The sequence below is a fragment of the Mustela erminea genome, chromosome 1 (assembly GCF_009829155.1).
Source record: "Mustela erminea isolate mMusErm1 chromosome 1, mMusErm1.Pri, whole genome shotgun sequence".
NCBI lineage: Eukaryota > Metazoa > Chordata > Mammalia > Carnivora > Mustelidae > Mustela > Mustela erminea.
This window is the reverse complement of record NC_045614.1, coordinates 16311029-16324507: the sequence shown is the minus strand read 5'-3', so window position 1 is coordinate 16324507 and position 13479 is coordinate 16311029. Positions and strand designations below refer to the sequence as shown.

Genomic DNA, 13479 nt, shown 5'->3' with positions numbered 1-13479 from the left:
TGGCATGCTCTGTGGGGACCACGGACGGGTCTGTCCCAGGGACAAAGGAGCCCAGGTGATCGCGGGTCACAGGGAGGCTGACGTTGCCCTCTGCCGCCCTCTGGTGTCCGCAGGTGGTATACTTCACCGCGCTGCTGCCTTACTGCGTGCTCATCATCTACCTGGTCCGGGGCCTCACGCTCCACGGAGCCACTAACGGCCTAGCCTACATGTTCACGCCCAAGGTACGGATTGGAGGGGGGGGGGGTACCCCCCGTCCTGCAGGGTGGGTGGACAGGCGGGGGAGACTCAGGACGGTGGGAGCAGTGGGTTACCTATGAGCGCTGGGTCCCCACCTCCGCCAGGCGGGGGTCCTGTTCATGCTGGGGGCACTGAGTCTTTTGTCCACCCATGCGCCTCAATGTCCCTGCACCCCAACCGACTACGGCCCTGGCCTCATGTCTGGCCTTGCACCCGTCCTCCTGGCAGCCTGTGGACCGTATGATGGGTCGTCCAACTGTCTCCCGCACCCCTTTTCCTGCAGGGGTGAATCCACTGCAGGGTATTCTGTCATCCCTCCCCAGCCCACCCGCTCCCCTGCGCCCTGCAGCCCACGCTCCTCTGTCGGCAGGGTGTGGGGAGATGGGGGGTCCTGTTTCCTTTGGAACAAAACAAGTTCTTCATTGAGCAAATCTGGCCCCTGGAAACAAAAGGACTGGCAGCGCCCCCACCCCAAAATGCCCCCCCCTGTTCCAGATGGCTCCCAGTGTCTTAAGTTAACCTCACGCTGGACTTTTCAATTGCGCACGTCCACTGGGAAGGGCGCCACGGGGGACTGGACAGGAGCGATGTGTGCATGTCAGGCGCTGGGGAGTTGATGGGCTCCGGCCCGGGGGGCACAGGTGCAGTGGGTCCCCTGCTGCCTGGCCTTCCGCCCCCTACCGGCAGGTCAACAGGCGTGGTTCAGTGGCCCCCTCCCCTGCTGGCTTTGCAGCTGGAGCAGCTGGCCAACCCCAAGGCCTGGATCAACGCGGCCACCCAGATCTTCTTCTCCCTGGGCCTGGGCTTCGGCAGCCTGATCGCCTTCGCCAGCTACAACGAGCCGTCCAACAACTGCCAGAAGCACGCCATCATCGTGTCCCTCATCAACAGCTCCACTTCCATCTTTGCCAGCATCGTGACCTTCTCCATCTACGGCTTCAAGGCCACCTTCAACTACGAGAGCTGCTTGAACAAGTAAGCCCACCCCGGGCCTTGTCGGGTTGCGGGGGTGCACGTCCCCCCAAGCTCCCAGGGCCGCTGGGAAGACGTGGGTGCCAGGAAGGCAAGGGGTGAGGGGCAGAGGACACCGGCTTTGCAGCCCTCCATCCAAGCCCCAGCCTGGGCACCCCTGCCTGAGGGGCTGAGGGCAGTTCAACGGACAAGCCTTCCTTTTTTCTGCCTCATCTCCCCGACCTTGGAAGTAGTCGAGCAGCTCTGTGGGTGAGCCCTGAAGAGGATAGAGTCTGCTCTCTGTCTCCCCCTACCCAAAACACGACCACCCGCATCCAGATCCCGTGTGGGAGTCACCGGCCACAGCTGGCTACTTACAGATTTAAATGGGGATGGATTTATCTAATTAACTCAATTTTTAATTAAATTAATTAGTTGATTAAATGTTAATTAATCAGAGTAGTTGTGATTTTAAGTTAAGTCAGTTAAATTTCTGTTTAAATTGATTTCCACTTACATGTAAATGAATTCAGGTCGGTTTCATTGTTACACTCGCCACATCCAAGGGCTCAGCTGCCACCGCCCCCACCCCCACCCTGTGGTTAGTGGGGGCCCCAGAATATTCCTATCATCCCAAACATTCTGGAGGACCATGCTGGCCCAGAGGTGAAGGTGGCTTAGCTGGGCCATCTCTGGGCTCATCTCTGGTCCTACCTGAGGCTCCTTCAAAGCCATTCAAAATCACACACCCCGCTCCTCCACCCCTGCTAAACTTGAAAAAGCCACAGATCTACAGATTCCCTTTGTTGGAGAGACCTGCCCCATCAGAGGGGAAGGACCCCCAGCAGCCCAGCTTCAAGAGGGTTCCGTGACCGTGGCCTTTCTAATCAGCCAAGGTCCGTGTGGTCCTCTGCTCTGCAGGGTGATTCTGCTGCTGACCAATTCCTTTGACTTGGAGGATGGCTTTCTGACCACCAGCAACCTGGAGCAGGTGAAGGGCTACCTGGCGTCCACCTTCCCCGGCAAATACAGCGAGGTGCTCCCGCAGATGAGAAACTGCAGCCTGCAGGCAGAGCTGGCCACGGTAAGGCGCGGGCAAGGTCTTGGCCAACTTCTCTCCCCCGAGAGCTGGGACAAGTGCGAGCTGGGGGCTGGGGGAGGGGGGGCTCTGTAGTCAGCCACAGGGTTGGGCCTGTGCGTCATTTGCCAGATGGAGTGACCCCTTCTTTGCAAATGCCCGTGAGTTGGGGGGGACCTGCCAGTTCATACCCAGCAGGAGGCATTTGACATTAACTTTAGTTGTCCTGAATCCCTCCCACGGATGCTGCACTGGAGGATCCCGAGGCCGGGAGCTGTTTCCGTCACCGTCACGCTGCGATCACGGGCCTTCTGGTCTAAGCCGTGGTTAGAGATGTCTGGCTTCTTGGCCAGCCATAGCTAAACAGCTTAAGGCAACTGGGGTATAACCCACCCGCCCCCACCAGACCCCTTCTCCTGTGGCTCAGGAGCTGGCTGAGCCCACCCCAGGGAGTCTGGCACCCTGTCAACGTGGGCCACCTTCCCGGGGAACGCTGGCTCTGGCTCGGGCAGTCGGTTTGCATCACTGTTACTGATTGGCTCATTTCACGCACGAGGCAACACTGTCCTTCCTGGCTCTCTGCTCACCCCGGCCTGTGGCCTGACACCCCCTTCCCGCCCCCGCCCCCCACTTCCCAGCCCCCAGCCCCCAGCCTTCGAGGCCTTGATGCGTTCCCCTTGGGCCTCAGCTCCTGTTCCATGTTCTCACTTCAAAGTTCCTTTATGTTTGGGGGCCCCTGGGAGCTCTCCTCCCTGACTTCTGGGCTTGGCTCAGTGTCCGAGAACGAGGGGGTGACAGATGGATTCAGACTGTCTTTTCCCATTGGCGTTCCTTGCTGGGTTTTCCCTCCCCCGCGCTGCCTTATTCTCTGCTGTTTGGAGCTGATCTAGCGAATTTCTCCTCTCGAATTTGTCCTCTGCCTTTTTAACTCAACCAGGTCTGAAATTCAACAGGGTCTTGACTTCCTGCCCACCCAGAACAGGGACTGTAGTTTTAAATACCTCCTGTGTCCGCCTCTGTCCTTTTCCTCAGCCCCTGTGTTGGAGGCTGTGCTGTTCTACACGACAATGTGTGTGTCTCTCCTCACCTTTGTGCCTTTTTACCTGTTCACCATTTCCTCTGGCACCCCAGACATCTTCCGGAATCATCATCTCCCTTAAAACGCATTCCTTTAGAGCAGCCTGCTTTTTTTCCCTCTTTAGTTTTAATTCCTGTGTCATTCCCGAGCTGTATTCATTTCTGGTGTATAGCACCTGCTTCTTGGTAATTTTCTCGGATGTCGTCTGTATGCCTATGCCGATACTCAGTCCCCTCTTTTTAAGGACTGTCTCCCCGGTGTGGAAGGTCCCAGGTTTATAGTTATTTTCTCTGGACACTTTGGAGCGGTTTGCCATGTGATTTCGGTTGCCTTGAAATTTCCTGTCTTCCTTCAAAGCTCTCGGCTGCCTCATGCGTTTGCTCTGATTTCTCTGGCCCGTCCCTTGGACTCTGGCCTCGGTAACCGAAGCGTGGATGTATTTTGTATTCATCCGACGTGGATTGGATGAACACACCAGGATGCCCCCAGCCCCAGGATGGGTTGGGTGAGGTTGGGGCTTCCTGGATCCACAGATCCACGTGTCTTGACCAGTTCTGGAGAATTCACACCCCTTACTTTTTCATCATTGCCTGTACTTCTCTCTCTCTGCTTTGGAATTCCTTCCGGACCTCCACATCCCACCACTGCATGTGCACTTGCTTCTCTTTTATGTTTTCCCAGCTTCTTATCTTTTTTTTTTTTTTTTTTCATTGTGGATCCGTTCCTGGAATATGCCTCCTGGTTCCCTAATTTTCTCTTCAGCTACAAGTGGTATTTAGCTGTGGATGGAGCCTGTCGGTTCAGTGATTTGTTAAACCCGATTTTTTTTTTTTCTCAAATTTGCTCCCCACGCTGAGTTTCCTGTGATACGCCTATTTTTGGCAGTTTTATCTTCTGCTTCTTTGAAAAGGTCCTACATAGCTGGTCCAGGGGCGGCCTTGGGCAGGAGAGTGAAGGCAGTCGGTTTCCAGACTGACATCATGGAGAATTTGTTGACTCATGATAATGATAAAAAGCAAGCCAACTTTAGCAGGTTTTGTTACCGTTTGTAAATTCTCTACAAGGGACCACCCCCTGTTGTCTGCATGCAGAGCTGGTGAATCCCACTATGCTTATTGGTAAGCCAGGAGTCTGCCAAGCCAACCAGTGTCGACCATTCTGGGGGAGTTATTCCTAACTCTTTCCTCCGTGGCTTGTTGTCTTTGGGTTTATACATCTGTTTGCAGGCTCGCTGCTTGATCCTCTCTGGTGGTCCTGCAGGTCTAGATTGCAGGAGCTTGCCCCCAGAGTGGGTTTGCTTCTGCTGCTGGTACCCAGGGGGCACCCTCCCCCACACCCCCAACCCCAAGACCTCTTCAGACCTCTTGGAGGGTTTGTCTATAAGCGGGAGCTCCAGGCTCTGGTTCCACAGATCACCATCCCTTCAGGGCTCCGGCTACAGAGCAACCCTGCCCTCCCCGGCCCCGTGGCTTCACCCGCCCACCTTGCCTCCCAGCCACTGGGGCCTCAGAACGCCTCAGTGGCCATCCTGTTGGAAGCACAAATTATCCGAACCTTGTCTGATTGTATTTCCTCCCGAATGGACGTGAGTTGGGGCGGGAGATGGGAGCTCAGTGTTCCGAAGTGACGAAAGGGGCTCCTGACGGCTCACATGTCTACCTAGCCCCACTCAGCCTGAGGGGCCAGTGTGCAGATGGCAAACCCCAGCTCTGCCCGTGGCTTCTCCTGGCCACCTGGGAGGTTGCTTCGCATCGGGTGCGCTTAAGGAGTCCCAAGCCCCTTGGGTGGGTAACTGCCACCTTCTCGCCATGGGCAGGCGGTCCAGGGCACCGGCTTGTCTTTCATCGTCTACACCGAGGCCATTAAGAACATGGAGGTGTCCCAGCTGTGGTCAGTGCTCTATTTCTTCATGCTGCTGATGCTGGGCATTGGGAGCATGCTGGGGAACACGGCGGCCATCCTCACGCCTCTGACCGACAGCAAGGTCGTCTCCAGCCACCTGCCCAAGGAGGCTATCTCCGGTGAGTGGACCCATCCGTGGGGGATGTGGGGCTCAGGGAGGGCCAGGCATGGGGCACAAGCATGGGGCACAAGCCTTTGTGGTCTCTCGTCCTCTGGGCCGTGTGGGATTTGGAATGCGTGACTCGCCTGTGCCTCTGGTGGTGGTGGCCACCCCAGCCTTGGGGAAGGCCAGACTTAACCAGCGTCGTGCTCCAAACTCTTCAGGCCAGGAGACAATCTGCTCTGGTCTTTGTTTCAATCGAAGCATAACGCTAAGAGCATGTACATTTCCTAAACACAATCTCAGTGATTTTTACATGTAACCACCCAAGTAACCACCACCTAAGTCAAGATACAGAGCGTTGCCAGCACCCCCGAGAACCCCTCCCCACCCCTTCCCTGTCCATACGCTCCCAGCCCCAGAAGCGACCTCTTTGTGACTGCTACCGCTTCGGGATCGTTTTTCCCGCTCTTGAGCTTCATGTACATGGAATCACGCTGTCTGTGCTGTATGTCTCTTGTCTTCACCAAACTCGGTGTGGTTCTCCCCGTTGTTGCAAGGGACCATCGATCTGTCCCTTTCCCGCCTGCGTGATAGATGATTGCCTAGACTCCATCACCCATCTGCTCCACTATCATACCTGGTGATGTCTGGGGAACCCAGTGGCCCCCACTCCTGCCCACGATGACACCATCCCACCACATCTAGGACGTCCCTTCTCCCAGCCTCATCCCACCGAGCTCACATGCCATCCCCTTAAAGTCCTCGCCAGCCAGATGCAGCCGCCCACCCCTTGTCAGAACCTTCTAGCACTGAGCATCACTCTTCCCACGTGGTCTCTGTGGCCGCATGCTATGTGCCATTAGCTCCCGGCCAGCACATAGCCCCTTCCTCGAGGTGTGTCCCCTCAAGATGGCATGGGGGCTTGGTGAAGGGTGGGACATGGTGTGGCGGGGAGAGGGCAGGTGGGAGCTTGAGGGTCAGATACTTCATGGGGTCCCTGGGGAAGTCCGCCCCTGGAGGCTGGTTGAAGAACCTGGGTTCTGGAAGCAGAAGGGCTTCTGTCTGAATCCTGACTTCCCCTCTTAGATGCTATGGGATGTTGGGAAAGTACTCCTTATCTTTGAGCCTTGGTTTCCCCAGCTGTGAAAGGGAGCTCCCCAGGATATTATGCACGAGACGTGCCAGGGGCATGTATAGTGGGAGCTGGGGAGACTTTCCCTGTTTTCTCTCCCCTCCCTACTCCCTCTTCTGGCCAGACATGAATCCTCTCTAGTGCCCTGATTCACCTCCGTGAGCTCAGAAGCGGAGTTGTAGGGGTAAATGGCATCACCAGACCCACAGACTGGGTGGGACCCACCGCCACAGCATGGGGAGACAGCAGCGCCCACAACTTTCTCTTTTCTGCTGAGCTTGACGCCCCCTGCAGGACAGCTGCCTGAATTAACATGAGTGACTTGTGCAGACACACACTCCTTGGGACACCTTTGTTGTCCCCTGAACACACACACCTGTGGCATACAGAGGTGGAGAGGCCAGTCCATGGCTAAGTCCCCCTGGGGTCCGTGGCTCCACATAGGAAACTGGATGAATGTGTAGGCGTCTCAGGCAAATGAGTGTGTGGTCTTATGGCCCCAGGTCTGGTGTGCCTCGTCAACTGTGTCATCGGCCTGGTGTTCACCATGGAGTCTGGCAACTACTGGTTCGACATATTCAATGACTACGCGGCCACGCTGTCCCTGCTGCTCATCGTGCTGGTGGAGACCATTGCTGTGTGTTACGTGTATGGGCTAAGGAGGTAAGGAGGCCCCACCCCCGACACCTGCTGGGGGAAGGGCCCATGAAGGCCACGCCCCCACAAAGGCCTTGCCCCACAAGGAAAGCAGGTCCCTTTCCACAGTAAGTCCGTTACTTTTCTCCTGCAACTTGGCACTGTTTTTCCCTTGGCCCAGCTAATTCTCTGCCTCACTCCCACCTTCAACCAGTATCTCGTCTTTCTGCTTTCTGTATTGCAATGGGAGTGGGGAGGACCAGCCATGACCCTAGAAACCAGACCCGTTGAGCCATGTTTCCCTCTGTGCCCCTGGAAGCTCTGGGGTCCCCTGTCACACCAAGGGACTTACATGATCAAGTAATTTCGGGACGTCACAAACAAGAGAGAGTCAACATTTCTTTCCCATAGGACTACTTGGAGCCTTAAAGACCAGTGTGAGTCTCAAAGGGGGTATAATGTGTAGCATGTCCAAAACGTTTTTGGTCAAGAAAGACTTCGATATCTGTCCCTCCATCTGCTGTCTGTTGACGACATTCGGGTTAGAGTGACTCACTCTCCTTGTTTTCCCAGGACCAAGGGGTTTCCTGGGACATTCAGTGTGAACACTGGGGATGTCCTGGGTCAACCGGAACATGTGTGTCACCTAGATGTGGTAGTGTAGAGGGAGAAACAGATCGGTCCCCTGAGAGGGTAGGTGTTTCCCAGGAAGAGAGAAGGTTGCAGAAAGAGGACCAAAAGGCAGGGCCCAGGGGAGATGCTGGAGAAGGGACACACGTCCATGCAAAGTGTTGGTACTAAGTGGTCAGGGTCGGAGGGAGGGAGAAACCAAAGGTGCCTCGCAGAGCAGAGTTTGTAAGCAGCAGGACCCAGGAATGGCCGGGAGAGGGGAGTCCCTCTGTTCGCCCAGGGGACAGCGCCATCTAGCGACCACTGAGCCACGGTTAGCTCCACAGCCAGCTAGCTCTTCCCACATCTCTCTATCCAGGCAAGTTGGGGGTGGAGGGCGGATGAGCAGGGGATGTGAAGGGACAAAAGAGCGTGTCATCTTGAAAAATCTCAGGCATTCACATTCACATTCACACAAAGCACAGGAGCCTTTGTGGCCTGAAACCCAGGGTCCAGCCGGGTCAGCAGCAGCATGGGAACAGGTGGCTGTCTGCAGGCTTCTGTGGGAACTCAGCACAAGCCACAGGCCCAAGCATGGCAGGTGGCTGTGGCTACCGCCGGTGACGGTCCAGCCTCACCCCACCCCCCCACCACACACCCGGCCCTCTCCATGCCTGCTTCTCCCGCCATGGGGAGTAGCCCTTAGGGTCGACACCAGCAGCCTTCATCCAAAAGTGGCACCAGGAAGGCATCTTCTGATGTCCCCATAACCATGAGGCGGTTGCTTTGCTGCCCTACTCTGTGGCGGCCTCAGCCCTTCTCCCCTCCCCACACCACACACCCTCTCCCCAGGTGTCAGAGAGGGACCCCAAAGAGGTGATCATCGGTGGTGCTCAGAACGGAATCTTTCTAAGCAAACGGATATGAAAGCTGGAGCCCTCTTGCACCTACAGCATGGATAATCCTGACTTTCTCTGCATTTTCCAAACAGATTTGAAGGTGACCTTGAGGCCATGACCGGTCGTGGCCTGAACTGGTACTGGAAGGCCATGTGGGCTGGCGTGAGCCCCCTGCTCATCGTCAGCCTCTTTGTGTTCTACCTGAGTGACTACATTCTCACGGGGACCCTGCAGTACCAAGCGTGGGACGCCTCCCAGGTACCCTCCGGCTCCGGCCCCCTGGGATCCCCTCCCTAGCACCGGCTTTATGTTCGCTGAAACCAACCCATTTCCCTGGGGTGGGCAGGTCAGTTGTCATGACACAGAAACACCACCCAGGTAATGAAAAACACTCAGCTCAGGACAGCAGAAGTGAGCTTTGGTTTTTCGCTGTGTACTCCAGTAAAGAGAGTAGGATTCCCTTCCAGGACTTCCCAGGGGGCCTCTGGAGGCCGGTAGAAGGTCTGCCAGGTGCTGGTTCCCACTCCTGACCTCTGTCCACTGAGGCCTCCTCAGGGAAGGCAGAGCGAGCCTGGAGGGCCCGGTCCCTGACCCATGGAAAGCATGGCCCCTGGAAGGGTCATTGCAGGAGCCCGAGGGGACCTGCGTCAGCACTTGGGTGCTGGATCCTGGCAGGGTCTGGATCCGGGTGGGGCTGGGACAGACAGGGCAGGCTCGCTTGGGGCTCCATGCAGCTGCTGTGCCCCAATTGGAAGGACAGTGTGTCAGCATCCGAACAGCCAGGGGCTGTACGGGGACCCTCGGCCTCGGGGCCAGGCCAGCTGTCCTGATACAGAAGTGCTTTCATAGAGAATGTGACCGATGATGGCCAAAGGCGCCCCCAGCCCTGGTTCCATGGCTGCGCTTCTCCAGCCGTGGCTGGGGGATGGGGGTATGTCTTCCCCAATCCACAGCAGCCTGATAAAATGCAAGGACAGTGAAGCACTTGAAAAGTGACATGAGGAGAATATCTGTAGCGTACAAGCTCCCATCACTTCTGATACCCAACAGAAGATGAAGCGGTCACATTGCTACAACAGCTTCTCAGTGTGCCCACCCCCCCCCCACCCCGCCCCAGTTTCTGCACGGGTCAGGATGGAACAAAAAAAGGGAATAGACAAGCAACAGAAAGTTCGTGGGCTGGTTTCCCACACCACACCCTAAGCAGCGTTTGGGGTCACAAACCACGCTTGGGCGACAGCAAACACCCGCTTCCCCTGGACGTAGCTGTTCCGTGGCTCCCGCGTGGAAAGGCAGCCTTTACAGGCTTTTTGGCCTCATTTCTCATCAGCTTTAATGTGCATTCAGGGAAGCGTCCAGCAACTGAATCCAGAGGTCCCTCAAGGTTTCTCCTGACCAGAGCTGTGCCATTCAAGGTGGCAGCCAACAGCCACATGGGGCTATGCCCATCTGAGTTCACTGCAACTGCATACAATTTAAAATTCAGTTCTTCACCCTCACTGGCCACATTTCCAGGGCTCAGTAGCCCCGTGTCTGGTGGCTGCCATGTTGGACAACCCCGATACGGAACACGTGTGTCATCACCGAATGTTCTGTTGGGCAGCACCGGGCTCAGGTTAGCCCCCTGCACGTAGGTGTCCCTGTCGGTGCCCCGAAGGGAAGGCCCTTGATTATTCCTGTCGGTGATCCTTCAGAGGCAAGGCCAAAATAGTGGCTGTATGCACACGAGCTGAAGTTCACGGAAGAGAGAGAAGGCAAGGGAGGCAGGTCTGTCCAGCCTACTTGCTGGTGAGCTGCAGAGCCAGGCGGCCCCGGACACCCCCCCCCCCCCCACCAGCACACGGCCTTTCACCAGGCCAACCTCTGCCTGCATTGGTTTCCTCCTGGTGACCCTGTTACCCCTTGCAGGGTCAGCTCGTGACCAAGGACTACCCTCCATACGCCTTGGCCGTCATCGGGCTGCTGGTGGCCTCCTCCATCATGTGCATCCCCCTGGTGGCCCTGGGGACTTTCATCACACGCTGTCTCAAGAGGGGAGACACGCCCCCCACGGCCTGAGGACTGGGCTTCCCAGAGACCATGCTCAGCTGCTCCCTGTCCGGCAGCTACGACTTATAGACGGTATCTCCTTGGCTGCTTGGGACAATATTTGCTCCAGAAACACTCAGCCTGTTGTCTTCCTGAGTTCGTCAAGAAGGACCGTGGAGGAAGAAGGTTCCCTTGGGAGGACCCACACCCCACCAGCGGAGCAGCCCCTGCTCCTCTCTGCGCCCCTCCTTGTCACCAGAGATGCAGGCTTTTCAAGACCAGTCTGCAAGACAACTGCTTTCTTGACTCTAGGGAAGCCTAGAATTAGGCCACACTGTGAGCTGAAATTTGACTATAATTTTCATGGAATAAAATTTAAGTGACTTTTTATTTCTTCTGAAGAAATCCAAAAATAGGAGAAGGCAGTTGTTTTTTAGATCAGCTGGAAGAGAGGTTTTCTCCAAGTGCCTGAGATGACAGCCGAATGTCACTGGTACAAAACCAGGTGTCTCTTTTGAGTCCCCGTGAATATGTAACTGCTGGGTCCTTCACTAACACGACTGACTGGCCAGGTGGAAGGAAGCTTTTGCTGGGGTCCAAAAGGGGCTCACTTCTGTGCAGATCTGAGGTCTCTCATGGTGGGTCCAGGCCTGGTCCTCCCAATTACGGTGCACAACCCCAAACCACCCGATAAGCCCGTGCAGATGGCCCCTACCGCCGGGTGTTGGAAAAGGTGCCAGAACCACTTGTGGGTGAGCGTACAGCCAACTTGGTGTTCTATTTGGACATGGCGGCCAACTCATTAGAGCAAAGACCATGAACATCGCTTATAGTCCATCTTAAATTATTTGTACATAGGTTTTCTAGAGTGTATAAAACAGAGCCTCTTGGAACTGAAGACACCATTATTTATGATACAGCCATCAGTCCACAGTGCCAATGTCCCCCGTCTTTGACCGCAGTAAGTAGGTCAAGGTTATCCCTAAGCGGAGAGGGCCGCTTCCTGCCCTAACATTCTGTGCTTCCCCGACATACAGGATTCAGGGAAGTTTCTTTGGGTAGATTTGTACAAACATCTTCACAGACACTTAATTGGGGCATTAGCTGGAGGGTTTTTGTTGGTGGTTTTTGGTTTGTTTTTTAACTTCATTTTCATGGCTCTAAGTGTCCTATGTAACAAAAATAGGCATTAGGAAGGTCTTTTGCCTTCTTTGATAGCCATCCTATCAATATTTCACAACTTCACCTCATTATTAAAAAAAAAAAAGTCACTTGCCTCTAGAATGCACCAGCATTTCCTAACCACAAATACTCAGTCCTCTGATTTTTTCATCAGAGGGTTTAGGGCCAACAAACCTTACCTACCAGGGCTTGAAGGGCATACAGCTCCATGTCAAATACACAGCACAGTCTGTTCTGAATCTCTACAGAGAGGAACCGCCCCCCTCCAAGCTCACAGGCACAGTCATGGTCTAGCAACATGGGCCACCCAGGCGTCAGTGGGGTGTGTCAGCCCTAAATGCCAAGTAGCCTCAGGACCATGGGGGCTGACGCCGTCCTCATTCCTGTATTGAGTTACTGTATGTCCCTGCTGCTACCCCTGGCCACCCATCCGAACCGCCTGGGAGCAAGGCTTGCTGTCTCCCCATGCGTACCCAGGCCCCGCCCAGAGCCAGCCCAGCCCGAGGACCAGGGCCCCACAATGGGTCATGCATTTAGGAATACTTACATCAAAAAGAACCTTCAAACATTTAAAAGCATTTTTGAGTCCTTCGATTGTCATGGAAAAGCCACCTACTCAGAATAATTTTTGTACCCCAAGCTGGACAGATGAAATTCTGCTGTTCTAGAATAATGTGCTCGAGCTAAAGGCCTCGGGTTTTGGTTCAGTTTTATTCTGGTTCCTGTAAACTTCATGAAGGGCAGAACAGTTCTCAAGCATCCTCTTGAAGCCGTAGTTAAGTCCTGTCTCGAAAAAATCCTTGGTTGACCATTTTCAGGGTATTGCATGGAAGTGGTCATCTGGCGTTCGTCCACCTGCCTCCCAGAGAGCTGGAGGGGGAAAAGCGATGTTCCGTCCCTGTCCACGTGATAGTCACCTAGATGCCATGGCCAGATCGCGGGCTCCAGGGAGCTTTCTATTAATGTTAGAGACATAATGGCCCTTGGCTTAGCTCTAAGAAATCAGGGACGGAACTATCTGGTGTTTAGCCATTGTCCCCATAATAAAACCCTAGACAAGTATATCTGTAAGGTTTTGGTTATGTACTGGCTGCAGTTTTAAGAGCTCTCCACACAAGATTTTCCTGCATTATGTAAAGAGACAAGTTGATTTGGGAAACATGACAAATAAAGGAGAATCCAGCCAGTGTCTCGTTTCTGTCACCTTCTCCGTGTTTTCCCCCACATGGCCAGGGAAGCCATACTGCTGCGGTGTACGAAGACCCTAATGGGACGGTCAGATTCCCTAAGAAAAGCCAGAAAAACGTCTAATTTGCTCATGTAAAACAGGTGTGACCTCAGAATCTTTTCAACCCTTCTGACGGGCATCCTGGGCAGCCTGTCTGTCTCAGGGTCTGGCTGAGACCATAAGAAACCACGGTAGGCATGAGTGTGCCCTTAACAACTGTGCTGGGGGCAGAGGGTGCGTATGCAAACTGCTGTGTTCGACTTTTGTCTGCGTTACATAAAAGATTAATCTGTGGCTGTTCCACTTGATTGACAGAAAAGCTGGGGCAGAGAATTAACTCCTCGATCGGTTTTTACTTGACATTAGTCCAGGGAAGAAAAATAAGTAACAGATTCAAACATCCACTTGTAAGG

The 13479-nt window shown here is 54.8% G+C and overlaps 1 protein-coding gene across 3 annotated transcripts in view; it reads left to right on the top strand.

Moving 5' to 3' along the window:
* The window catches only part of SLC6A20 (solute carrier family 6 member 20), a 33156-nt gene extending 20128 nt beyond the window's left edge, over positions 1-13028 (top strand). For all 3 annotated transcript variants that reach the window (XM_032317458.1, XM_032317466.1, XM_032317449.1), the window contains exons 5-11: positions 114-224; positions 974-1215; positions 2113-2275; positions 5164-5368; positions 6988-7147; positions 8721-8886; positions 10537-13028. In XM_032317458.1, the coding sequence (XP_032173349.1) occupies positions 114-224; positions 974-1215; positions 2113-2275; positions 5164-5368; positions 6988-7147; positions 8721-8886; positions 10537-10686 (1197 nt within the window). In that variant the 3' untranslated portion in view covers positions 10687-13028. The remainder of the gene's footprint in view (positions 1-113; positions 225-973; positions 1216-2112; positions 2276-5163; positions 5369-6987; positions 7148-8720; positions 8887-10536) is intronic.
* Positions 13029-13479: the final 451 nt, after the last annotated feature.